Source organism: Drosophila melanogaster, chromosome 2L (assembly GCF_000001215.4).
Source record: "Drosophila melanogaster chromosome 2L".
Classification (NCBI taxonomy): domain Eukaryota; kingdom Metazoa; phylum Arthropoda; class Insecta; order Diptera; family Drosophilidae; genus Drosophila; species Drosophila melanogaster.
Genome location: NT_033779.5, coordinates 3,018,472 through 3,038,813, shown reverse-complemented (window position 1 = coordinate 3,038,813; position 20,342 = coordinate 3,018,472). Strand labels below are relative to the sequence as shown.

General features: G+C 49.7%; 9 protein-coding genes and 1 non-coding gene across 20 annotated transcripts; 5 read left to right on the top strand and 5 right to left on the bottom strand.

Annotated features, from left to right (window-relative positions):
• Positions 1–20: 20 nt before the first annotated feature.
• Positions 21–1,584, bottom strand: CG17260 (uncharacterized protein). Of its 3 annotated transcripts, NM_001298646.1 has the most exons (2): positions 1,543–1,584; positions 21–1,284 (listed from the first exon to the last, which is right to left on the bottom strand). In NM_001298646.1, the coding sequence occupies exon 2, from the start codon at positions 1,218–1,220 to the stop codon at positions 126–128; it is 1,095 nt and encodes a 364-aa protein (NP_001285575.1). In that variant the 5' UTR covers positions 1,221–1,284; positions 1,543–1,584; the 3' UTR covers positions 21–125. The 3 variants fall into 3 exon arrangements, with proteins under 3 accessions (NP_001285575.1, NP_608744.1, NP_001259983.1); NM_134900.3 differs by lacking the exon at positions 1,543–1,584 and having other exon boundaries at positions 21–1,403; NM_001273054.1 differs by lacking the exon at positions 1,543–1,584 and having other exon boundaries at positions 21–1,308.
• Positions 1,411–3,321, top strand: SerRS (Seryl-tRNA synthetase). Of its 2 annotated transcripts, none has more exons than NM_134899.3 (1): positions 1,411–3,321. In NM_134899.3, exon 1 carries the CDS (start codon positions 1,664–1,666, stop codon positions 3,167–3,169), a length of 1,506 nt encoding a protein of 501 aa, NP_608743.2. In that variant the 5' UTR covers positions 1,411–1,663; the 3' UTR covers positions 3,170–3,321. The 2 variants fall into 2 exon arrangements, with proteins under 2 accessions (NP_608743.2, NP_001259982.1); NM_001273053.1 differs by having other exon boundaries at positions 1,551–3,321.
• Positions 3,322–3,465: 144 nt separating this feature from the next.
• On the top strand, positions 3,466–6,604 carry CG17258 (uncharacterized protein). Of its 3 annotated transcripts, none has more exons than NM_001273051.1 (6): positions 3,466–3,793; positions 3,846–5,182; positions 5,241–5,631; positions 5,683–5,919; positions 5,980–6,263; positions 6,328–6,604. In NM_001273051.1, exons 1-6 carry the CDS (start codon positions 3,572–3,574, stop codon positions 6,476–6,478), a joined length of 2,622 nt encoding a protein of 873 aa, NP_001259980.1. In that variant the 5' UTR covers positions 3,466–3,571; the 3' UTR covers positions 6,479–6,604. The 3 variants fall into 3 exon arrangements, with proteins under 3 accessions (NP_001259980.1, NP_001259981.1, NP_608742.2); NM_001273052.1 differs by having other exon boundaries at positions 3,843–5,182; NM_134898.3 differs by having other exon boundaries at positions 3,837–5,182.
• On the bottom strand, positions 6,514–8,275 carry GABPI (beta4GalNAcTB pilot). 4 transcript variants are annotated; one of them, NM_134897.5, is made up of 4 exons: positions 8,239–8,275; positions 7,867–8,144; positions 6,921–7,814; positions 6,514–6,860 (listed from the first exon to the last, which is right to left on the bottom strand). In NM_134897.5, exons 2-4 carry the CDS (start codon positions 8,052–8,054, stop codon positions 6,680–6,682), a joined length of 1,263 nt encoding a protein of 420 aa, NP_608741.1. In that variant the 5' UTR covers positions 8,055–8,144; positions 8,239–8,275; the 3' UTR covers positions 6,514–6,679. The 4 variants fall into 4 exon arrangements, with proteins under 4 accessions (NP_608741.1, NP_001285574.1, NP_722869.1 ...); NM_001298645.1 differs by having other exon boundaries at positions 7,867–8,038; NM_164522.3 differs by having other exon boundaries at positions 7,867–8,275.
• On the top strand, positions 7,911–8,402 carry asRNA:CR44147 (antisense RNA:CR44147). Its single transcript, NR_073707.1, has one exon.
• On the bottom strand, positions 8,198–9,561 carry CG17219 (uncharacterized protein). The gene is made up of 3 exons (NM_134896.5): positions 9,516–9,561; positions 8,882–9,456; positions 8,198–8,829 (listed from the first exon to the last, which is right to left on the bottom strand). Exons 2-3 carry the CDS (start codon positions 9,392–9,394, stop codon positions 8,419–8,421), a joined length of 924 nt encoding a protein of 307 aa, NP_608740.2. The 5' UTR covers positions 9,395–9,456; positions 9,516–9,561; the 3' UTR covers positions 8,198–8,418.
• Positions 9,562–9,645: 84 nt separating this feature from the next.
• Sf3b2 (Splicing factor 3b subunit 2) lies at positions 9,646–12,562 on the top strand. 2 transcript variants are annotated; one of them, NM_001273050.1, is made up of 5 exons: positions 9,646–9,750; positions 9,808–10,448; positions 10,506–11,475; positions 11,532–11,776; positions 11,840–12,562. In NM_001273050.1, the coding sequence occupies exons 1-5, from the start codon at positions 9,727–9,729 to the stop codon at positions 12,207–12,209; spliced, it is 2,250 nt and encodes a 749-aa protein (NP_001259979.1). In that variant the 5' UTR covers positions 9,646–9,726; the 3' UTR covers positions 12,210–12,562. The 2 variants fall into 2 exon arrangements, with proteins under 2 accessions (NP_001259979.1, NP_608739.1); NM_134895.4 differs by having other exon boundaries at positions 11,840–12,281.
• Prp40 (pre-mRNA processing factor 40) lies at positions 12,375–15,588 on the bottom strand. Its single transcript, NM_134894.4, has 6 exons — positions 15,020–15,588; positions 14,728–14,960; positions 13,623–14,671; positions 13,192–13,557; positions 13,045–13,125; positions 12,375–12,982 (listed from the first exon to the last, which is right to left on the bottom strand). Exons 1-6 carry the CDS (start codon positions 15,424–15,426, stop codon positions 12,698–12,700), a joined length of 2,421 nt encoding a protein of 806 aa, NP_608738.1. The 5' UTR covers positions 15,427–15,588; the 3' UTR covers positions 12,375–12,697.
• Positions 15,589–15,672: 84 nt separating this feature from the next.
• Positions 15,673–17,505, top strand: alpha4GT1 (alpha1,4-galactosyltransferase 1). The gene is made up of 3 exons (NM_134893.4): positions 15,673–15,785; positions 15,851–16,391; positions 16,446–17,505. Exons 2-3 carry the CDS (start codon positions 15,865–15,867, stop codon positions 17,026–17,028), a joined length of 1,110 nt encoding a protein of 369 aa, NP_608737.1. The 5' UTR covers positions 15,673–15,785; positions 15,851–15,864; the 3' UTR covers positions 17,029–17,505.
• CG17264 (uncharacterized protein) lies at positions 17,308–20,306 on the bottom strand. 2 transcript variants are annotated; one of them, NM_134892.3, is made up of 4 exons: positions 20,190–20,306; positions 19,411–20,087; positions 18,885–19,304; positions 17,308–18,827 (listed from the first exon to the last, which is right to left on the bottom strand). In NM_134892.3, the coding sequence occupies exons 2-4, from the start codon at positions 19,862–19,864 to the stop codon at positions 17,587–17,589; spliced, it is 2,115 nt and encodes a 704-aa protein (NP_608736.2). In that variant the 5' UTR covers positions 19,865–20,087; positions 20,190–20,306; the 3' UTR covers positions 17,308–17,586. The 2 variants fall into 2 exon arrangements, with proteins under 2 accessions (NP_608736.2, NP_001259978.1); NM_001273049.1 differs by lacking the exon at positions 20,190–20,306 and having other exon boundaries at positions 19,411–20,147.
• Positions 20,307–20,342: the final 36 nt, after the last annotated feature.

The window sequence follows — 20,342 nt, the reverse complement described above, 5'->3', positions numbered from 1 at the left end:
AAACCAACCTAGTCGCACTTCATCTTCACTTTATTTATTTAATCTTTAGCAATATAAGCGTATTCGAATAGAAATCACAAAATACATAACCATACACAGTAAGCTGTTCTTGAGTCGATCATCTGTTATTGCAGAAAGTCGACCACCTCCTCCAGTTCTCTTTGGCGAGCCTGTTTCTGGGCCCAGCGCGCCTCTGCGGTCTTTACGCTGACCACCCACCGATCGTGAGCCAGCTTGATGCCGCACACAGTGTCCTCCGGAGTTTTGGAAACGGTGGCTCCTCCTCCCTGTGACCTGCCCATATAGGTCTGGGCATCGGAACGAGGATGGCGACGCGCGGCGGGACATAATTTGCCACCCTTTGGAAACGGAGGCTCCGATAGGTATTTCTTAAGGCAGCCTTGGTGAAAGAGATGACCACAGTAGACGCGCTCGATGAAGAAGTCGGCATTGTCATCCGTTTCTATGTCCTCTGGGTATTCGGGTAGCACGGTACTATCACATATGGGACAACGCTCGGTGTGAAAGTCCCGGGTGGCTTCCAGGCAGAATTTCAGCGAGCGTTGCAGACTCCTAACAGGCCGAAAATTGGCTAGAGCCTCCTTGCTCATACGGATCGGTGGCTCCACGCACTGCCGGGCTATTTCCTTTGACTGGCCGTTTAGGTAACGCACGAGCACGGCTGGGAGATTGGAATCTTGACCGCGCAGCTCCACACTCTGCATGGGATAGCTGTCCGGAACAACAGCGATTACTCTGTAGGTGTAGCGTCCGCCCTTGGCGACCAGCTCCACGCTTTTGTTCTTCTGCTTCAGCTTCAACTGGCTCTCCGTGCCTCCAGTCTTGATGTCCGCTCTCAGCTGCTTGATCTCCTCCAAGCACACGCACAGCGGATTATCAGTTAAATACTGTTGGGCGAAGGCCAGCACTTGCAATGCCTGTGGCTTCCCGATGAAATCCCTGGCATAGTCGTCGATCAGCCGGGTAAGCTCCGTCAGAAGCATTTCGGAGTACACACGACTCTTCAGCTCCACCAGAATTTGGGTGCTCTGCGGGTAGTTTTCTGGAAATCGAAGGCACATAGTCATCGAGCGATTCGGCCGCTCCGGGTATATGTCAACCCGGATCAGCGAGTTGGAGCAAATAATGATCTTCGTGTGCGGCACCTGCTTCTCACATTTTGCTCGGAACTCCGTGACTTCCTGGTCAATAAAGCTCATTGTTGAAGTCGGAATCTGTTGCGAATTCGCTGCTGTTCTCCTCCTATTGGACTATTTTGAACAGCTGCTAAAAGCAAGTAGTGTTGTGAATTGCTGACATGTATGTTTCAAATGATGACGAATAAAGTGTACGTTTTAAGCGATATTTATATTGTCAGTTATGTTATTCTGGTTATAAAGGGTATTTCTTATGGGAAATAACTAAACAGAAAATATAAAAAAACATTATAAAATTCTTGGGTTAACTTTTCAGAAGCACTTAGAAATTTGATGAGTCACAAGAATGAACTTCGTCATAATCTCAGCCAAAATATGCACTTACCACCATCGCTTTCCAGCACTGCCCAGCTGACGAAAAGCCTAGCCACGTTGTGAAAACGCCGACGAAACGCGAGAGAATCGAAGCTAATACGCGACTGAAACTGAAATAAAGGGTAACTAAAATGGTGCTGGATCTGGATCTGTTTCGCAGCGACAAGGGGGGCAACCCGGACCTCGTGCGCGAAAATCAAAAGAAGCGCTTCAAGGATGTGGCGCTGGTGGAGACTGTGATCGCCAAGGATACGGAGTGGCGTCAGTGCCGCCACCGTGCCGACAACCTGAACAAGGTCAAGAACGTCTGCAGCAAGGTGATCGGCGAGAAGATGAAGAAGAAGGAGCCGGTTGGTGCCATGAGCGAGGACCTGCCCGCAGACGTGACCAAGGACCTCACAGAGATTGTAGCCGAGACACTGCAGCCGTTGACCGTCAACCAGATCAAGCAGCTACGCGTTCTCATCGACGACGCAATGACCGAGAACCAGAAGTCGCTAGAGCTTGCCGAGCAGACGAGGAACACCTCACTGCGGGAGGTGGGCAACCACCTGCACGAGTCCGTGCCTGTGTCTAACGACGAGGACGAGAACCGCGTGGAGCGCACCTTTGGCGACTGCGAAAAGCGCGGCAAGTACTCGCATGTGGACCTCATCGTGATGATCGACGGCATGAACGCGGAGAAAGGAGCCGTGGTGTCCGGCGGACGTGGTTACTTTCTTACCGGAGCCGCAGTCTTTTTGGAGCAGGCTCTTATCCAGCACGCTCTGCACCTGCTGTACGCCCGTGACTACGTTCCCCTGTACACGCCCTTCTTCATGCGAAAGGAGGTAATGCAGGAGGTGGCCCAGCTGTCACAGTTCGACGAGGAGCTCTACAAGGTGGTGGGCAAGGGCAGCGAGAAGGCGGAGGAGGTGGGCATCGATGAGAAGTACCTGATCGCCACCTCAGAGCAGCCTATCGCCGCCTACCATCGCGATGAATGGCTACCGGAGTCTTCGCTGCCCATTAAGTATGCTGGTCTGTCCACCTGCTTCCGACAGGAAGTGGGCTCGCACGGACGCGACACTCGCGGCATTTTCCGCGTCCACCAGTTCGAGAAGGTGGAGCAGTTCGTACTGACCTCCCCACACGACAACAAGTCGTGGGAGATGATGGACGAGATGATCGGGAATGCGGAGCAGTTCTGCCAGTCGCTGGGCATTCCATATCGCGTTGTTAACATCGTTTCCGGTGCCCTCAACCATGCTGCCTCCAAGAAGCTGGATCTCGAGGCCTGGTTCGGCGGCAGCGGCGCTTACAGGGAACTTGTCTCGTGCTCTAACTGCTTGGACTACCAGGCCCGTCGTCTGCTCGTCCGTTTCGGCCAGACTAAGAAGATGAACGCCGCCGTAGACTATGTGCACATGCTGAACGCCACGATGTGCGCAGCCACTCGCGTCATCTGCGCCATCCTGGAGACCCATCAGACAGAGACGGGCATCAAGGTGCCGGAGCCATTGAAGAAGTACATGCCGGCGAAGTTCCAGGATGAGATTCCGTTCGTCAAGCCCGCTCCCATTGATCTGGAGTTGGCCGCCGCCGAGAAGCAGAAAGGCAAAAAGGAGAAAACCAAGAAGGACCCTGCCGCCGGTTAAGCCTAAAGTTCACATAATTTACTACGAAATATACTGCTAAACTAAGCTTGCAAAGTCCACAAAATTTTTGTTACTTATCGACTTATCTAATATTTATGGCATTTATAGAAACTTTATAACGATTAAACTGGATCAAGCTGTGCTTTGAATGCAATCGACAGTCTTTGTTATTAGGGGATAAAGGTTTTTTTTTCAAATGGCGGTATAAAAAATAATATCTGCCCAATAGATTCTATCCTAATAATAATAATGGTTGATAGGGAAAGTCACCCCGGCCGGCAGTTTTCGTTGTCAGGACAATATGTTCAACTTGTTTACGAAATTTTCCCAAGTTCACAAATCATTTTTAAATTGAGTAGACGTAATTTAACTATCACAGTGTGAAAGAATTGTTTTATAAAGATGTCGCATCCTAAGCGACGTGAGAAGCCGAGCAAGGAGACTCGCTGGGACCGCATACGCAAGCGCCACCTGCAGGCGAACCCTTTGGGACTAAAGACGGATGCAGTGCGTCGCCTAATCGAGACGGACTACGTTGGTAGGCGACAGGAGAGGCTTCTGATTGAAGGAGAAGATTCTAAACAGCTGAATCCTGGTCTGATAATGGACATGCGGCATAAAATGGTAAATATAAGGGATTATAATGATTAATAAGAAATTCAAATAGTTTCAGAAGATACCACACAAACTTCCCTTGGCCACCATAGCCCATGACCCAAGCAACTCCCTGGAAGCCACCAAAGCGCACAATCTTGAGGTGGAGAAGCGTTTCATTGATAATCAACTACAGAAGTTTCGCCAGCAGTTGTCCAGGCAGTTCCAGCGGACCAAGTCCCACCGCGTGCCGCCAACCAAGCCGGATTTTAAGCTGAACAATGGACCGTTGGTGAAGAGTCTGGCACAGGCAGCCCAGCACATAGATAACTTCTATAACACTCCCGTCCAGGCTCTGAGTCAGATGGCACAGATGTGCTCCGAGACCAAGTCGGAGGCAACCAAGAGTCTGATCCAGCAACTGAGGGCAGAACCAGAGAAGGAGGCGGAGGCGGACATGGATTGTGAGTGGACGGAGCAGGAAGCGCAGGTGGTAGAGATACCCGCGTTTATAGAGGAGCAAGTGATTTCATTTGATGCCCTTGAGTATCGTAACTTCACCAAGCAAGTCCAGGCGGATGAGAGCAAGGCGAAGCTTCTACGGTGCCGCACTCCAAGTCCTCTCACTTCCACCGAGGAGTTCTTTCGTCCCATGCGGGCGGCTGCCGAGCGCCAAATGCTCCATGTCCGCACCGTGCGCCACGAGGAGGACCTGCTGCAGGAGAACAAGCAGGCGCAGCAACCAGAAGGTGAACCTTCCTCACTAAAAAGAGAATCCTCCACCTGCTCAAACACCAGCGATGGCATAGACTCTGTAATATCCGATTTGGCCGAGGAAGCGCTATATGAACTGCAATTGGAAGCAGCTGAGAAGGAGAATGAAGAGCTTGACAAGGAGTTGCCCGTTCCGCCAAAGCTTGTGCAATTTCAATTGCCCCCAAAGAAGAGTCCAACACTCACAACACATCCAGTTGGAGATTCGGAAGCTGAGCCTGAACAGGAACCGCTGCTCATCCGCCGCATAGAACTGCCGAAAGTAGTCGTCAAACCCAAGGAACCCGAGCTCAAACAGCCGTCCAGCTCTAGTGAAGATGAGTCGGATGTGGAGCCCACACATGAGAAGCAGAAGATCATCGAGCAGCTGTTTCAGGCCAGGGCAAACACCCAGTTGGTAGTGATGCGCAAGTACTTTCTCAAGTGGATACACTTCACAACGATGGAAAAAATTGAGAGAGAGCAAGGGCAGTCGTGTCAGGCGCGAGACACCCGGGTGCAGAAGATCAACGCATTTCTGGACAAGGTGCGACAGGAAAAGAGGCGTCAGCGCACAGAAACTGTGGCCGAGACTAGCAAGACCACACAAAAATCGCTGGAGAAACGCGAGGAGGCCGTCAAAATGGCCAAGCAGTTTAAGAACAAGTAGGTCTCAGCTAGACACAGATGACAAATGTTTCTAATACTGTTTTCTTTCTTCCAGACTCAAAGTGCAGCAGGACATCATTGACTTACAGCGCATCAAGCTGGAGCGCCAAGAGCGACTTATTATGCAGCTTAAGCTGTCTAAGCTCAGTGACGAGGCCAAGGAGGCCCGCGAGGATCTGAAACAGGAACTCAAAACGGTCATCCGGTGCGGGGATCCTAAGGCGAAAGCCAAGGCGAAGTGCTTGCAGCTGATCGGCAACCTGCGCGATGCGGATGACGAGGAGATGGACCGGCTGCAGGGCAAAGCCCTGCTCCAGCCACGGTTTCTGCAGCACATGCAGGAGCGGGCCACAGAGCGGAGCATGCGTCATGAGCAGGCTCGTCAGCGGAGGGCTCAGGCAGAAGCCGAAAGGGAGGCAGCCAAGCTAGCTCTAGAGGAGGCTAAGGTTTGTTACTACATTCATTTAAAGCTTTAATCTACCTGAACTTGTAAACAGCGCCAGGAGGACGAGGAAGCCAAACGGCTCAGAATGGAGGTCCTTAAAGAGAAGCGTCGCCAGGAGAAAATGGCAAAGGTGCTAAAGGAGCGCGAGCGTCAACGTTTTATTGAGAACCAGCGGAAGGCCGTGGAGTTCAGTCGCAAACTTTTAAAACGGACGGGCATGGAAGGCTTCAAACGACTGCTGGAGCGGAAACGTGAGAATCTTGTTAAGAGCGAGGAATTCCGTTGCCGGGTAAGCTTTCATATGGGTGTAGCTTTTCCTCACTAACATCCTTCCATATTCCAATGGCAGTTGATCACAAAGAACTCCTTCAGTTCGTGGCACAGCTATTCGACATACAGACAGCGCGAGAAGATCATCAAGGCGGAGATCTGTTGGCACAACATCCTCAAGCGGCGCGCTCTGTATGCGTGGATTTTGTATGTGCAGAATGAAAAGAGCAAGATGCTAGTGGCGATCGATTGGCATGCACTGCGCTCCATGGAACACTGGTTTGCGCGGTGGCACAAGTATTCCACGCACTGCCGGATGATTGAAGACAGCAAGACTCGGCAGGCCATCTCGCACCATGAGTGGTAGGTCCCTGTAAAATAGAATTCACTGTATTATGTATCATTTTCAATTGAACCAATTTAATAGGCACCTGAAATGGAAGGTCCTGGACTGCTGGCGACGCTTGCCGCAAATCCTGAAGATCGAGAAGGAAACGGAGGAGCGACGCCAGCGGTGGCGCATGAAAATATGGGAGCTCTTGCCTGACTACAAACCGAGAGAGGACAGCTTGTGGTAGCTACTAGATAGAACATTATTACTCTTGTTCGTTGTGCGTTTTGAGTTACTTAATTATATTTATTTTAAATCAATTTTAAATTGCAATAAAGACTTCAAAGCGGTACGACTAAGTACGACTACCGAGAACAGCGTTAAGATTTGAAATACTTTAGTATCTAAGCGACATGCTTGTGCTTTTTGCTTTTTGGTGTGTGAGTAGTCACTTTAAGATGGCTCGCCAGTTGCTCCAGATTCTGTTGCGTCCTGCGGCGTTGGAGGTGCGCTTGTATTCGTGCAAGGTGGATCCCTTCCACCACAAGTAAGCCTGTCTAGCGAGTATAAAGGCTATGTAGGAAGAAATGAGCAGAGCGTAGCAAGCCACCACAAAGGAGATTCCGAGGCTAGAAACAGAGTGTGCATAAGAAACGTTAATTGGAAATAGAAACAAAGTATCTACTCACTCGAAGCCTTCGAACACCTCACTGCAGTCGTCGGGCAAAAGAACTGGATAACCAAGCGGTCGCACCACCATAAACGGATGGCAAATGGAAGTGAGGGTCAAGTTTGCGCCGAGCAGCAGAGCGATCTCCGACAGGGCCAGTCCAACAATGTACCACACGTAGTTCCGCTCGCCAATGCAGCAGTTTAGCCAGTAGCTGTGATGATCGCGCCTCTTCACGCAGGTTCCGCAGACGGGACAGTGGTATGCCCGCCTTGGAGTAACCTTCCGGCAGATCTCGCAGATATTGGGCTGACCGTGCATCAAGCCAGATCGCTCAGCAGTGTCCATATCCCCCACCTCGTCATCATCCAAACTCAGCACACTCTCCATCTGGAGTGTGGTCTGGGCCTCTGCCTGCTCCTCGCCACTCGAAGCCTCGGCGATCCCAGGCAGCTCATCCTTGGGCGTGGTTCCGTATTGAGCAGAAACAAGATTCAAGGGCGACAGTGCCTTGGCGGAATAGAGGCAGTACAAAGCGGCACAGGAGAAGAACATTAACGCGTAGTTCTCCTCCGGAGCCAGCTCCAGCAGAGGAACCTGAAACTCAAATATGATGATCATGTAGAACACCGAGAAGACCAGCCAGCTCAAAAAGAAGTTTGTCCGCGTGGCGGTCCGCTTAGCCAGCTCCATGCCCCAGATGGTGAAGCCCACCAGCGTGAGCATCAGCACTATGGCGGTCTTTGAGTTCAGAGTGGCCAATCCCAGCATGAGGGGGACAATGAAGGCGGGAGCAACGGCTGCGGGCGAGATTCGCTTGGCTCCTCCGCGCCATGGCAAGCGCAGTCTATCCTGGAAGGCGATGAGCATGCCGTCGATGTTCCTTCGATCAATGGCTCGGCAGGTGACAAGTCTGTGGTAAATTTAATTTTAATTGTAGACGGCCTTTCATTTATGTATCCTACCTTGTGCAAACTAAGTCGAAGTCCACGCAGTTACAACAGCATCCTAGGATGTGGGATCGCTCTCGACTGTCCTCAGCCACGTACTCGCAGCAGCAGAGACTCCCGTTCTCCTTACTCTTGGACTCCTCAGCCTCTGATCTCCAGGCTGCAGAAAGAAAATTGGAGGTGCCGGCTGTCATCAAGAACATCGATTTGGACAGGAAATGGCGCGGCGAACGTTTTTTAATGAGTTCCGAGCAGCGTGTACGGAAACAGTTTAGATTAGATTAGTGCACGCCCTACTGGCCGAGTGGAGAAATGTTTCAAAAGTAATTATCAGATCCGGGTGGGTCCATTTTAATTGTTTTATTGGAGTACAACGAATTTGCTTACAATTTCTCCGGAATAACGACAACTACAACAACACAGCTGACGAACGTCCCTCCCTTACAGGGTGCCCCGTGTAAAGTGGGCTGCCAACTTGTTTTATGCTACCGCTATGTTTTGAACTTAGATCTCTTATCATTATTACAAAGTTTAAGAATTGTGTTATAAATAATTCCAAAATATATTTTATTTAAATTTCAATTGCAAGATTCCTCTTTTTAAGTTTTCGTCTGCCTGCCAAACACTCTCACTTTGGAAAACATTTCCCAGCCTAATGTTCTCTGAAAACTGTTCCAGGCCGCCACCAACTCCAAAATAATGAGATTTTGCGGCAACCAAAATGACTCCATCGGATTTTAAGCGACCAGCAAAGGTATCCAAGAGCTTTTGCTGATTTGCAATATTGTATATAGTCTCAGAGGTAAGTATTAGATCGTATTTCGCCACATCCCTTGATAGTTCAGCAAAATGAGACCAATCTCCAGAATATAAGGTTGTACTGTTGTCTAAAAATTTCAGCTTTTCATCTTCAGATAAAGAGTCGTCCAAATTTAGCAGGATATTTGGATATGTTATGTATTCCAGCACATCTTTGTTCTGAAAATATATGATTGCAACCAAACTATTTCAAGACTTATTGTTTGCTTACGTAGTCCTGAAAATCCACCCGTGCGCCGTGTTTCATAGCATATATACCCAGCAATCCGCAGCCACATCCCAAATCTAGGACTCTTTTCTCCTTCCAGAATGAGTCCTCGTACTTTTCGGATAGATATAGTAGAAGATCTTCAGTGCATTCCCATATTTTAGCACCGCCCTCGTAGACACCGGAAATCAGATCTGAATGATTTTCCTCAGACTTCCTGAGATCCAGGTTTACCAAGTGGGATTGCTCCTTTAAATCCTCCAGCAGAAACCCGGCCACAAGATGTTTTATCGTCATCTTTCCCACCTCCATTTCCTTGGCGTTAAGCTCATAGAAATCCATTGCCGAAATTAGGTTATCCAGTGGTTGTACTTTCTCCGAATTGTACCAATCTATATCCTTTGTGATACCCGACTCACGTTCTTCTGAATTTTCCTGCTTGCTAAAAATATCATTTTTAACGGCCTCTGGATCTTCCGAGGATTCCGCCTTCACATCAAAATTAAATTTGAACATGCTTAGAAGGTAGGGTGTTGAACTGTTTTGATTTTAGCAGATACTGCTTGTTAAATATCGTACTGAAATGGACAAATTAGCATTGTTAAACTGGTAATCTATGAAATATTTTAATATTTACCTCCTTAAATCAGCTGTCGGCAAAAACCACGCTTTTCGTACTAAGATCGCCCTGTCCTTTGCGTTGCCAGCTTGATTTAGGGTCTCGCATTTTCATATCGAATATATCGATATGTCTCGGTGGTACAAAAATATCTTGTCGCGCATCACTAGAATTGTGGTTTATAAAAAAATTTCGGCTCGGTTTGGGTTTTTAAAGATTAATTTAATTTATGGCGGACCAGTTGAACAACGAGGTGAGTTTGCTGCGAAACCCAATCGGCAAGACATCTATTGAATGCCAATCCTTCCAGCCCGGCCAACCCACGCCGCTCATGTCCATTCGCTTCGACCAGCAGCAGCACGAAAGTGCGGCGGCCAATGGAAATGAGAACGGCAATGGTAATGCCAATGGCGACGGCGATGCCTCCGAAGATGCTGTTGATGCCGAAAAAACGCCCGGAGAACTGGTCCTGCCCAAGGCCTTGGAGGACGTTCTGGCTTTGAAGGATCAAAGGGCAGCCGAGTTCACGGTGGACGCCGATTCGCAGGGTGGCAGTGGGGGTGCTACCCAGGACGGCGACGAAGCGGATGTGGGCGAGGACAGCGAGGAGGATGCGGATAACCAGGTGAACGGGAGTGCCAGCCAAAAGACCGGCAAGCAGAGCAAGGCGGAGCGTAACAAAAAGAAGAAGAAGCGAAAGAAGCAGAACAGGAAGATACGCCACCAGATTGAGTTCGCACGGCAGCAGCAGTTGGCCCAAGCGGAGGAGAACGAACCGGAGGCCAAGGACTCGGAGACAAAAGCCCATGGCAGCGAGGACGAACAGGTTGCCGAAAAGGAAAAGAAGGACAAACGCAAAGAGAGTCGCAGCAAGCGCAGGAAGGATCGTAGTGATGAGAAAGATACGGACAAAAAGGCTGGCGAGGCCAATGATGAAAATGTGACCATTGAGTAAGTCATAGCAGCTCGTTCCGAGGAACCACACTAATAAACTCTTATCCCTTTCAGATATGTGCCCGAAAAGATAACCATTGCCGATTTGGCGCCAATGTACCGCCAGTTTTATCGTGTGTTCGAAATCTTCAAGCTGGAAAACAAACCAAAGCCTGTGGAGAAGGACAAATCTTCGCACGATTCTGAGTCCCATCCCAGGGACAAAAAGGCTACAGACAAACAGCTCGAGGACGAGGACGATGACGGCGATGATGACGAAGAGCGCAAGGAAGACAAGGAGAAGCTGTCCAAGCGGAAACTTAAGAAACTGACCCGTTTGAGTGTGGCAGAACTGAAACAACTGGTCTCTCGACCTGACGTAGTGGAGATGCACGATGTCACAGCGAGAGATCCCAAACTACTGGTTCAACTGAAAGCCTATAGGAACACAGTACAAGTGCCGCGGCATTGGTGCTTCAAGCGAAAATATCTGCAGGGCAAAAGGGGTATTGAGAAGCCTCCGTTCGATCTCCCCGCCTTCATCAAAAAGACGGGCATCATGGAGATGCGCGAATCGTTGCAGGAACGAGAGGACGCCAAGACACTCAAGGCCAAGATGCGTGAACGCGTCCGTCCCAAGATGGGCAAAATTGACATTGACTACCAGAAACTTCACGATGCCTTCTTCAAGTGGCAGACCAAGCCCCGCATGACCATTCATGGCGACCTCTACTACGAGGGCAAGGAGTTTGAGACACGCCTTAAGGAAAAGAAGCCCGGAGATCTCTCCGAGGAGTTGCGCATTGCTCTGGGAATGCCCGTGGGACCCAACTCACACAAGATTCCGCCACCATGGCTCATTGCTCAACAGCGCTACGGGCCGCCGCCCTCGTATCCGAATCTTAAAATTCCTGGCCTGAATGCTCCGATCCCAGACGGAACCTCGTTCGGTTATCATGCCGGAGGTTGGGGCAAGCCGCCAGTGGATGAGAACGGAAAACCGCTGTACGGTGACGTATTTGGAACCAACATATTGGACCTTGATGTGAGTGGCAACATTCGCGTAGCACTTCTTGTTTTAATGTCATTGTTTTTTTATAGAATGGCGTAGACGAAGCTGACATTGAACGTAACCAATGGGGCGAACTGGAATCGGAGTCAGAAGAATCATCCGAGGAGGAAGAGGAAGATGGCGAGGACTTGGGCGATCAGCAGGATGAGACTGGCCTGGTAACGCCAGTAGAGGGACTAGTAACACCCTCTGGACTCACCAGTGTTCCAGCTGGCATGGAAACCCCCGAGAACATTGAGCTTCGCAAGAAGAAAATTGAAGCCGAGATGGAGGAGTAAGTGAACTAATATTTTTAAAATAACATCACGATTAAGCCCATTATTCCAACTTCTCCTAGCAACGAAACTCCTGTTCTGTATCAAGTGCTGCCTGAGAAGCGCACCGACCGCATAGGGGCTTCCATGATGGGATCAACCCATGTCTACGACGTCAGTGGCAGTGGGGCTAACAAACAGCCCCCAGTTCGATCAACCACAGATCGCGAGGGCATTGTGGAACTGGCTCTCGATCCTAGCGAATTGGACTTGGACAATGACGCAATGGCCCAGCGTTATGAGCAACAAATGCGTGAGCAGCAGAATCACCTGCAAAAGGAGGATCTGTCAGACATGTTGGCCGAACATGTGGCGCGGCAGAAATCGAAGCGCAAGCGACAGCAAACGGATCCGGCCAAGACCACAAAGAAGTACAAGGAGTTCAAGTTTTAGTTTGACAACAAGAAATACAACTTTTCCATTTGTGCGATTGTCAAGGATGTCATTAAACATAGTAAAAACTACAATAAGTTCGCGTCATTCAATTTAAATGCGAGGATTTAAAATAGGTTCTGCAAAAAGTGAAGTTAACACAAAAGATCTTATCTTGTAATTTCTATCGTAATTTGTTTATTTTGATGCAGAATCAAAATCATTTGCGTATAACTTAAAATTTGACTCGTTAGGTTTAATTCTCATTTATACATTGAAACTTATTGAGACTAAGAAATTACAATTGTGGTTCGCTGTGTGGTTTGTGCTGGGACCAGGACAGTATCTAAACCAAACGAAGCAGAGTGCAGTGGAAGGCAAGGACTGAAAAGAGAACTTGTCCAGCAACTGAGTCCAGGGCTAGCTACCTCTCCCGATCCTCCTTAAGCTAGAGCTAGAGAGTGCCACACGATGTCGATGTCGGCTTTGACTCAACGCCTGTCAGCTGGTCACTCGTCGAGCTGCTCGCTGAGTTGGGCTAGAAGAGCCGCTCGCTTCGATTCCAGCTCGCCGTCACTTAACGTCAGCTCCTCGTTTCGCGATCCAGACGACTCGACGGACTGGGCAGGACTAAGGGGCGTGCCGGATCGATTGTGCCTGTTGTGTCGCTTGTCCTTCTTAGCTCGCTTCTCCTTCTTCTTTTTCTTTGCGGGTGAGTGCGAGTTTGAGTCGTTCTGAAGTAGAGCTTGAGTTCCCGGCGATTGAATGCCTGGAACATCCGATTCGCAGGAGGACTGAAATGTAAGCCATGTTAGATAGTATAGTTGTCCAAGGACTGGGCCGACTTGCTACGTACACCTCGCAGTTTGTTCTTGCGCTTCTTTTTCTTCTTCAGCAATTTTTCGCTCTCGATGCTGCCAATTGAGGTCAGGGAATGCTGTATGTGCGTGACGTTATTATTTAACTTACAAGTTGCATTTAATGTTATGTTTAGCATACTAACCGATCGTGTCTTGGAGCGCCTTCGCTTGGACTTCTCCACTTCTATATGCTCATTCTCGATGTCTGATCTCGAGACGGACCGTACTCGTTTTTTGTGCTTCTTGTTTTTCTTAGATTTTCGTGATCGCGAGTGATGATGGCTGCACGCATCTTCGCTTTCCTTAACAAAGTCCTCCCAGATCTTCTCCACACCGATTTCTTTTTCATAAAGGGCAAATGCTTCAAGGTGTTCTACCAGCTTCTTGGCGCTCTCATAGGGTTCGGCCACTGAGACGTTCGCCTCCAGCCATTCGTTTTTAATTTCATTTTCTAGTTTCCGCAACCTTCGCACCTCCTCTTTCATCCGTTCCTTTTCAATGGCCTCGGCCTGTAGATTATAAATACACAAATGAGTTTTATTGATATAAGGTTTTTTTCCCACTCCATAGTTACCTTTTCCAGCAGGGAGTTGTATGTGAGCTTCACATTTCCCGCGTCCAGGCTGGCTGACCGCTTATCTTCACACACGACCGTGGCAAAGTCCTCGAAGGATGTCTTCGCTTGGACAACAAATGCCTTTTCCTTGAGGATCTCCCTTATTATTTTTTTCTCATCATGGAAGCGGGCTTTCAGGTTTTCCACATAGAACTTGAAAAGATCCAGGGGTGTAGACCCGCTCTGGCCGAGCATAGCGGAGAATCGCAAATCGGCTGATATGATGGGATACAGCTCCACCCACAGCGACATGGAAGTGAGCTTTCCCTCTTCATGCAGGGAGTCGAGCAGCGCAAGAAAGGAGTCCCTGTTTTTGCGCTGCTGTCGCTTCATGCGCTTCTTTTCCCGCTCACGTTCCTCGTCCTCCTCCTTTTCCAAGGTGCGAATGTGCTCCTCGAAGACAATTAGGGCGTCCTCCTTGTCCATTCCGAGCAGAGTCACATCATTCTTAAATGCTACGTTGTCCAATAGCATAACCTGAGCCTCTGACCAGGTGGTGGCATGATTGATTGAAGTCATCGACTCTAGCAGCTCGCCCAGAACCTTCATGTTTCGTTTTTTCAGCAACCGCGCTTCTTCCTTCTCTCGCTTCGCTAAATTAAATATACAGTCCTCGTATATATCTCGCCGATCCGGTTCCGGCACCGCGGTCCATGTTCGCGTTCCGGCAAATACTTCTTCACAACGAAAATATTTCATCTGCGAGTTCATCTTATCGCTGGACATAAGGAACTGCTCCAAGTCCTCTTTTGCCTTCTTGGCTTTTAAGCGAGACTCCTCGCGCTCGTCCTTAATCTTCTGCGTCTTGTAGGCATTGAATGTTTGCTTGCGCTCGTTCAGATTTTTGAAGGCTGCGTATCGCGGATCCTTTGATATGATTTTCACACACTGGTCCCAGTTCGCATTTGATGGCACATTGCGGTCCCGCAGCAGCTCTTTAAAGGACTCGATGGCCTCGCGTTTATCCTTAAACACCACAGCGCTCTCTGACTTGTCGTCCTTCTTAGCTGCAAAGAAAGTCGTGTGACTTGGGCTGTATATTTTCAGAGTTTATAATATTTACCATTTTGTTGTGGCACCTCTATAGCCGCTAACGTGGCGGCCATGGCCTGATCCATCGCTGATGACGAGTTCTCGTTGCTGCTGGGTGTCAGCGGCGAGTGGATCTCAGGAGTCGGTAATCGGGGGGCAACAGGCAGGGCAGCGGGAAGAATACTAGCCAGAGCAGCAGGTGGCACCATGCCGGCTAAGCTGGATGATGTCATGGCTGCTACGGCTTTGGCGGCTGCAGCAGCTCTGGGTAAACAAGGAATCATATTACTAAGTGGCACGCGATGCACAACTAATTTACTTACTCTTCCGCCTTCGCCTTGGCCTTCATATCCACGTACTCCGGCGGCGGCTCCCAGCAGGTCTCCTTGGTGGCCACGTTGTGGTAGTACACTTTGCCCGTATCCGAGCGATACTCCTTCCAGGGACACTGGTTGTGCAGCAGCTCGGCGGGCGTCATCAGAGCCTCCGGCTTCTCCCACGAGCTTTGCTTCGTGTTCTGATTGTAATAGTATGGTCGTCCGTCCGGCGCCTTGTGCTCCGTCCACTCGGTGCTGGTGGCCATCACCCCGAAGGCGGCGGCCAGCTCCGGTGGGGGTGGGGCCCCAAATCCGGGTGGTGGAAACTGCGGCACGATTGCACCGGGCGGCGTGTAGCCTATGCCCCTTCCCGGTGGCGCTCCTCCATTGCCCACGCTAGGAGGAACATTCATTTCACTATTTTGCTATATGGGTAATGGGTGCACCGAGAGTCTACCGGTCGTTGCGTGCTGCGCCGGCCAATTCACTTTTCTTTCGGTAATTGAAAAAATCCGTAAAATTCTCAAAGCGAATGCCGCTTTCCACGCCAGAGATGTCGATTGTGCAATGAAACTGCCCACCCCATCGAGTTATCGAGTCCACACACGAGAACTGTCCACCCGGTAGATTTTCTGTTATCGATTAGCTTCCGCGGAACGATAACAGCGCTTTTTGTTGTGGTTCTTCGCTGTGTGCCTTTCAATTGTTAGAGTTTCCTTGTCGTCGAGGGCGATTAAGGAATACTGCCCAGCGACGATGTGGCGTACATAGAGTAAGAAATAGCTGAAATGTACAACATTTAAGTTAAATGATGCTTACACTATTTTTTGCTACCAGATCTCTCTGCAGTCATGCTCCTCTGGTTGCCCATTGCGGTGGCACGCAGGATGTTCATCATCCTCGTCCTAATGGTAATTGGAGGCCTCTTCTACATCTACACTTCGGAAAATAAATACCACTCATGCTTTATGGAGGGCCAAGTACTGGCAACTCAGCAGGCGCTAACTGCAGATGGCGAAACAAATCTATTGGGCGACGTCCTCCAGGCGGATCCCAAACCCTCGCCCGGAAACAGTATCTTCTTTCACGAGACCAGCTGCCGCCTATCCGAGAACAGACAGCTGGAGACGCTGAAGGTCACTGCCCGCCAGGCATGCGCAATCGAGTCGGCAGCGATGCATAATCCGAATTTCCAAGTGTTCGTCCTGTTCGCTGGCCCCACCTATCGAATCTCCAACAACAAAAGCCATCCCCAACCATTGTTGGAGGCCATTCTCAGTTACAGCAATGTCCATCTACGTCGACTGAATCTCGAGAGTTACGCATCTGGCACGCCCATGGAGGAGTGGCTCAAAGATGGTCGTTTGTCGCGGTCAAAGTGAGTTTAAAGACTCTCCCTAGTTATTACTCATTGATGACATTACCTTTCCAGATATTTGTTCTCGCACATATCAGACTTTCTCCGCTACCTTACCCTCTATCGGTATGGCGGTCTTTATCTGGACATGGATGTGGTGGTGCTTCGCAACATGGAGAAGGTGCCGCCCAATTACACAGGTGCTGAGTCCAACACCCATTTGGCAGCTGGCGTAATGAACCTGGCAGCCACTGGCTTTGGCCACGAGATCGCCGCGTCCTGTTTGCGCGACTTTCAGCACAACTTTAACGGCGGGGACTGGGGCAACAATGGCCCAGGGGTGATAACCCGTGTGGCTCAGAAGATATGTGGCACCAAAGACATTGCTCTGATGCGAGAGGACCCCAAGCGCTGCATGGGCTTCAAAGTATTCGGACGGGGCGCCTTTTACGCCGTACCGTGGAAGCAGTGGCGAGACTTCTTTGAGCCGGAAAACTTAGAAGAGACAATCGCCCGGTGCAAGGACTCGTATGTAGTGCATGTGTGGAATAAGCACTCGAGCAAGCTGCCTATCAAAATAGGATCTAAGAACGCCTACGCCTTGTATGCCGAACAAAATTGCCCGAGATCGTACAAGGCTGCTGGCGAATACTTCTAGTATCAGAAGGGTTATCAAGCTCTTATCATTTGTATATGAATGTTTACCGCTGCAAGCCAAAGTCGTCGCCCTGCAAAGGGGCCATTGCTAAATGTATCCCTACCTATTTGCTGTCATCCTGTTGGCATTAAGTTTCATTGTCATTCCAAGCGATGTCAGCTTACTCAAACGCACATCCGCAGCACAGTTCAAGTCAAATGGAATGGTTTTTTATTTTGCGATAAGCTTTACCTCTCCGATTGCACATTATATATATGTATTTAAATACTGATTGTGAATATAATTCGATAATATAAGCAAGCGAACAACTCACATAGACATTTATTGAAAGCTGTAAAAGTCGCTTAGAATACTATTTTGAATCATTGTAGTTTGTCTTAACTAAGTTCGAATAAGTTGAAGAATTTTGTACATACTATTTATCCAGGGAATGTTACTATCAACCTACAAATAAAATAGAAGTATTTAAGTCATCACAAACACAGTATCTTAACTCTATTTCGATAATTGAAAAATAATTTGTTAAAGCGAAATGAAAGTTAATATCCCCGCAAGTCATTACATGCATTGCACTTGGGAATATCGCAGACAGGCACCCACGTTATCCTCTGCGTTCGCCTTGCCGGCGCCCTGGCCATTGCCGAAGTGGACACCAATATAGAACGGAGTCACAGTGCTTTCAATGCGACAGGGCCACACGCCCGAGGAGCAGAATTGGGCGCCGCAGTGGACGGGCTCGCACCCAGGAAGTGGGCCCAGACCGGTTCCTATGAAATCCTCTATGATGCAAGGCATTGTAATCCGGTCAGAGCAGGTGCTGAAGAACTGGCGGGCCTGTCGCCGTCGCCACTTCAGCGGCAAATCGATGGCATTCCGAATAATACCCATGATGTCGAAGCCTCCACTGGGACGAGGACGTCTGGAAACGGTAGGTCCCTCCGTGGTGGGACGACTCCTGAAGAAGAGAAACCCACCGTCGTCATCCTCATCATCGCCTACCTCACCACCCGATCCCTCCACATCATCGCTGGCTGGCGAAGATGCAGGTGCTGCCGAGGTGGTAGATGCCTCTGTACTGGATCGGAGCGGTGTGGGAGTGGTTGATGTTGTCGTCGTGCTCATGGCAGCGGTGCTGCTACTGCTGCTGCTGCTGGTACTGCCCGATGATACTGAACTGGCAGCCAGAGTCGAATTTCCGCTCATCATGGTCATCAGCGTTGTGGTTGTGGAGTTTGCCATGTTGGCTAGCATCTGCATGAGGGTGCTAGAAGTAGGTGCTGTAGTGGTCACTGCAGCATTGCCTAATGTTGTTGCTGTTGCACCTGCTGCATCTGACTGGGCTGGAGCAGGACTCGACGTTGCCGTTGTCGCTGCTGCTTCAGAGGTGCCACCACCTCGGCTTGCCATTCGCCCACCTCCGCCGATGCGGAAGGACTGCTCATCGCATGGCTGGTACATAATGGAGCACATGTCCAGCTCCTGGCGCACACAAATCCGATAGTTTTGATTGGCCAAATGTCGACCATTCTCGGCGAAGTTAAAGGTTTGCATAATGCCCTCGGTGCCGGTGTGATATTGTAGGCAACCCGCCGGAGCTCGTTGGCTGAAGGGGATCTGCACCACACTCATCTCCCAAATGCGGAGCGGCAGAAGGCGACTGGACAGGCTCAGACTGATGTCGATGAAGCGATCGCCCGTGGGGGTGGAGTTGCTAGGGCCAGTACTCGCATCCACAGGGCGCAGACTGCCGTACAAAGTAGATTGTCGTGGCGACGCCCGTGTCCCCACATCGTAGTACACTGAAAAAAAGGAGCATCAGTTATTTACTCAGGCAGCTTACACACATGTATACTCACAGTGCTGACCACTGTTTTGGCCGCATAGGGAGAAGTTTCCGCCTGGTCCACCACCTATGCTGAAGATATCGCCTTCGCACACTCCGGTTCTTCGGTTTGGCTGGCCCAGTGTAAAGTGATGGAAGTCAATCCGCACCTGGCTGATCTCGTCGCTCATCATCTTTACCCGCAGACTGCAGCCTGTGAAGTTGCTGGGCATGAAGCTGGGGAATTCCGGCGACACAATGTAGGTCACGTTGTTGGTAATCGTAGTGTTGCAGCTGGCCAGGAACACGCAGCACACCCCGAACCCCATGGCACACTCCCCCCTCGCCTGACCGTCCTTCTGGCGGCACTCGTATGCATTCAGGCAGTTGCCAATCCGCCGATTATCGCTCGACATGCAGTAGCCATCCACGGGAACAGGGAACAGATGGATAACTAATGAACAGAATGAAAGCATCTTTTAACTGGTTCAGGTACTATACATATTGAAATATTTGAATGAGATTGTTTTTTAAAGCTTAATTATTTTATTGCAGCTCACCTTTTCCCTGTCTGTTGTTCGCCTGGCTGGAATTCCGATCAGAGATTTCCTGCAACGACATCTCAATGTCCAGTTCCCCCGGTGTTCCCGTTTGCAGCCTAAAGTTCACCTCATCCGCGAAGGAATCTTCCTCAAGAGCGCCCGGCTCGCCCAAGTGGTCGTCCCAAATATCGTAATGTCGCATTGGTGGCCAGGCCGTCTCGTTAGCCGGCGACCTGGCGCTGACTGCAGGAGCCAGCCCCACCTGGAAGATAAGTACGCAAATTGCGGCGGAGAGGGACGGCAGTAGGTGGCCACAACCGGCTCCAGTGACTTTCTTTTCACTGGCACTGCACTTCTGGCTGAATAAAACTTTTGCTGTGCCATCGGGTTTCCAGTTGGAGTCGTACTGGTTGGCAACGTCTTGGCTCGACGTCAGCGATTTTATGGCTTCCATGTCCATGTCCACTGCCATGCCATATGTTCAGCTGCAACTTCTTCTCTGAGCACACTCCGAATATTTTATATGCGTGTGCGATTCACTGCGCAGTTGAATGGTAAGTGCGCCAGTCTCCATCTTCCGAGATGCGCGGATGCTGCTCGATCTGAACCAGATGACAGCTGCCCGATGATGGTGACTCTGCGCTTGTCTGCAACTGCTTTTCTCCGCTTCTCGGCTTTTCTCCTATAATACCCGCCTACTAAATATTTTCGGTGATCCATGCTCCATTTCGAGTGCGCGAAGAGCGATCTTTTCACCTGACCGACTAAGCAGATCGGTTGGCAAATATATAGCTTACTTATCATATCTATTATGGCTGATAATTGAAAATATATTCATTTTATGACGATACAAATTGTGTCATTTTTCATCAGTAGTGATCTGCGAATAAGGAGGGTCGCAGCTAGAATTCACATCTCTTACTGTTATCGCTTACTGTTATGATAACCTC

What these genes read in the sequence shown, in the direction of transcription:
- CG17264 (NM_134892.3), bottom strand. Translation starts at nt 19,864, where the DNA reads ATGGCAGTGGACATGGACATGGAAGCCATAAAATCGCTGACGTCGAGC. An exon ending in GAACAACAGACAGGGAAAAG is followed by an intron (nt 19,305 to 19,410) that starts GTGAGCTGCAAT and finishes TCTGTTCATTAG; the next exon opens with TTATCCATCTGTTCCCTGTT. An exon ending in CCAAAACAGTGGTCAGCACT is followed by an intron (nt 18,828 to 18,884) that starts GTGAGTATACAT and finishes CCTTTTTTTCAG; the next exon opens with TGTACTACGATGTGGGGACA.
- CG17219 (NM_134896.5), bottom strand. Translation starts at nt 9,394, where the DNA reads ATGTTCAAATTTAATTTTGATGTGAAGGCGGAATCCTCGGAAGATCCA. An exon ending in GGGTGGATTTTCAGGACTAC is followed by an intron (nt 8,830 to 8,881) that starts GTAAGCAAACAA and finishes ATATATTTTCAG; the next exon opens with AACAAAGATGTGCTGGAATA.
- alpha4GT1 (NM_134893.4), top strand. Translation starts at nt 15,865, where the DNA reads ATGCTCCTCTGGTTGCCCATTGCGGTGGCACGCAGGATGTTCATCATC. An exon ending in GGTCGTTTGTCGCGGTCAAA is followed by an intron (nt 16,392 to 16,445) that starts GTGAGTTTAAAG and finishes TTACCTTTCCAG; the next exon opens with ATATTTGTTCTCGCACATAT.
- CG17258 (NM_134898.3), top strand. Translation starts at nt 3,572, where the DNA reads ATGTCGCATCCTAAGCGACGTGAGAAGCCGAGCAAGGAGACTCGCTGG. An exon ending in TGGACATGCGGCATAAAATG is followed by an intron (nt 3,794 to 3,836) that starts GTAAATATAAGG and finishes AAATTCAAATAG; the next exon opens with TTTCAGAAGATACCACACAA. An exon ending in GCCAAGCAGTTTAAGAACAA is followed by an intron (nt 5,183 to 5,240) that starts GTAGGTCTCAGC and finishes TCTTTCTTCCAG; the next exon opens with ACTCAAAGTGCAGCAGGACA.
- SerRS (NM_134899.3), top strand. Translation starts at nt 1,664, where the DNA reads ATGGTGCTGGATCTGGATCTGTTTCGCAGCGACAAGGGGGGCAACCCG.
- Sf3b2 (NM_001273050.1), top strand. Translation starts at nt 9,727, where the DNA reads ATGGCGGACCAGTTGAACAACGAG. An exon ending in GATGAAAATGTGACCATTGA is followed by an intron (nt 10,449 to 10,505) that starts GTAAGTCATAGC and finishes TATCCCTTTCAG; the next exon opens with ATATGTGCCCGAAAAGATAA. An exon ending in ATTGAAGCCGAGATGGAGGA is followed by an intron (nt 11,777 to 11,839) that starts GTAAGTGAACTA and finishes AACTTCTCCTAG; the next exon opens with CAACGAAACTCCTGTTCTGT.
- Prp40 (NM_134894.4), bottom strand. Translation starts at nt 15,426, where the DNA reads ATGAATGTTCCTCCTAGCGTGGGCAATGGAGGAGCGCCACCGGGAAGG. An exon ending in ACAACTCCCTGCTGGAAAAG is followed by an intron (nt 13,558 to 13,622) that starts GTAACTATGGAG and finishes TATAATCTACAG; the next exon opens with GCCGAGGCCATTGAAAAGGA. An exon ending in GCAAGAACAAACTGCGAGGT is followed by an intron (nt 12,983 to 13,044) that starts GTACGTAGCAAG and finishes CTTACATTTCAG; the next exon opens with TCCTCCTGCGAATCGGATGT.
- GABPI (NM_164522.3), bottom strand. Translation starts at nt 8,054, where the DNA reads ATGTTCTTGATGACAGCCGGCACCTCCAATTTTCTTTCTGCAGCCTGG. An exon ending in TTCGACTTAGTTTGCACAAG is followed by an intron (nt 7,815 to 7,866) that starts GTAGGATACATA and finishes AATTTACCACAG; the next exon opens with ACTTGTCACCTGCCGAGCCA. An exon ending in GAGGTGTTCGAAGGCTTCGA is followed by an intron (nt 6,861 to 6,920) that starts GTGAGTAGATAC and finishes CTCTGTTTCTAG; the next exon opens with CCTCGGAATCTCCTTTGTGG.
- CG17260 (NM_001298646.1), bottom strand. Translation starts at nt 1,220, where the DNA reads ATGAGCTTTATTGACCAGGAAGTCACGGAGTTCCGAGCAAAATGTGAG.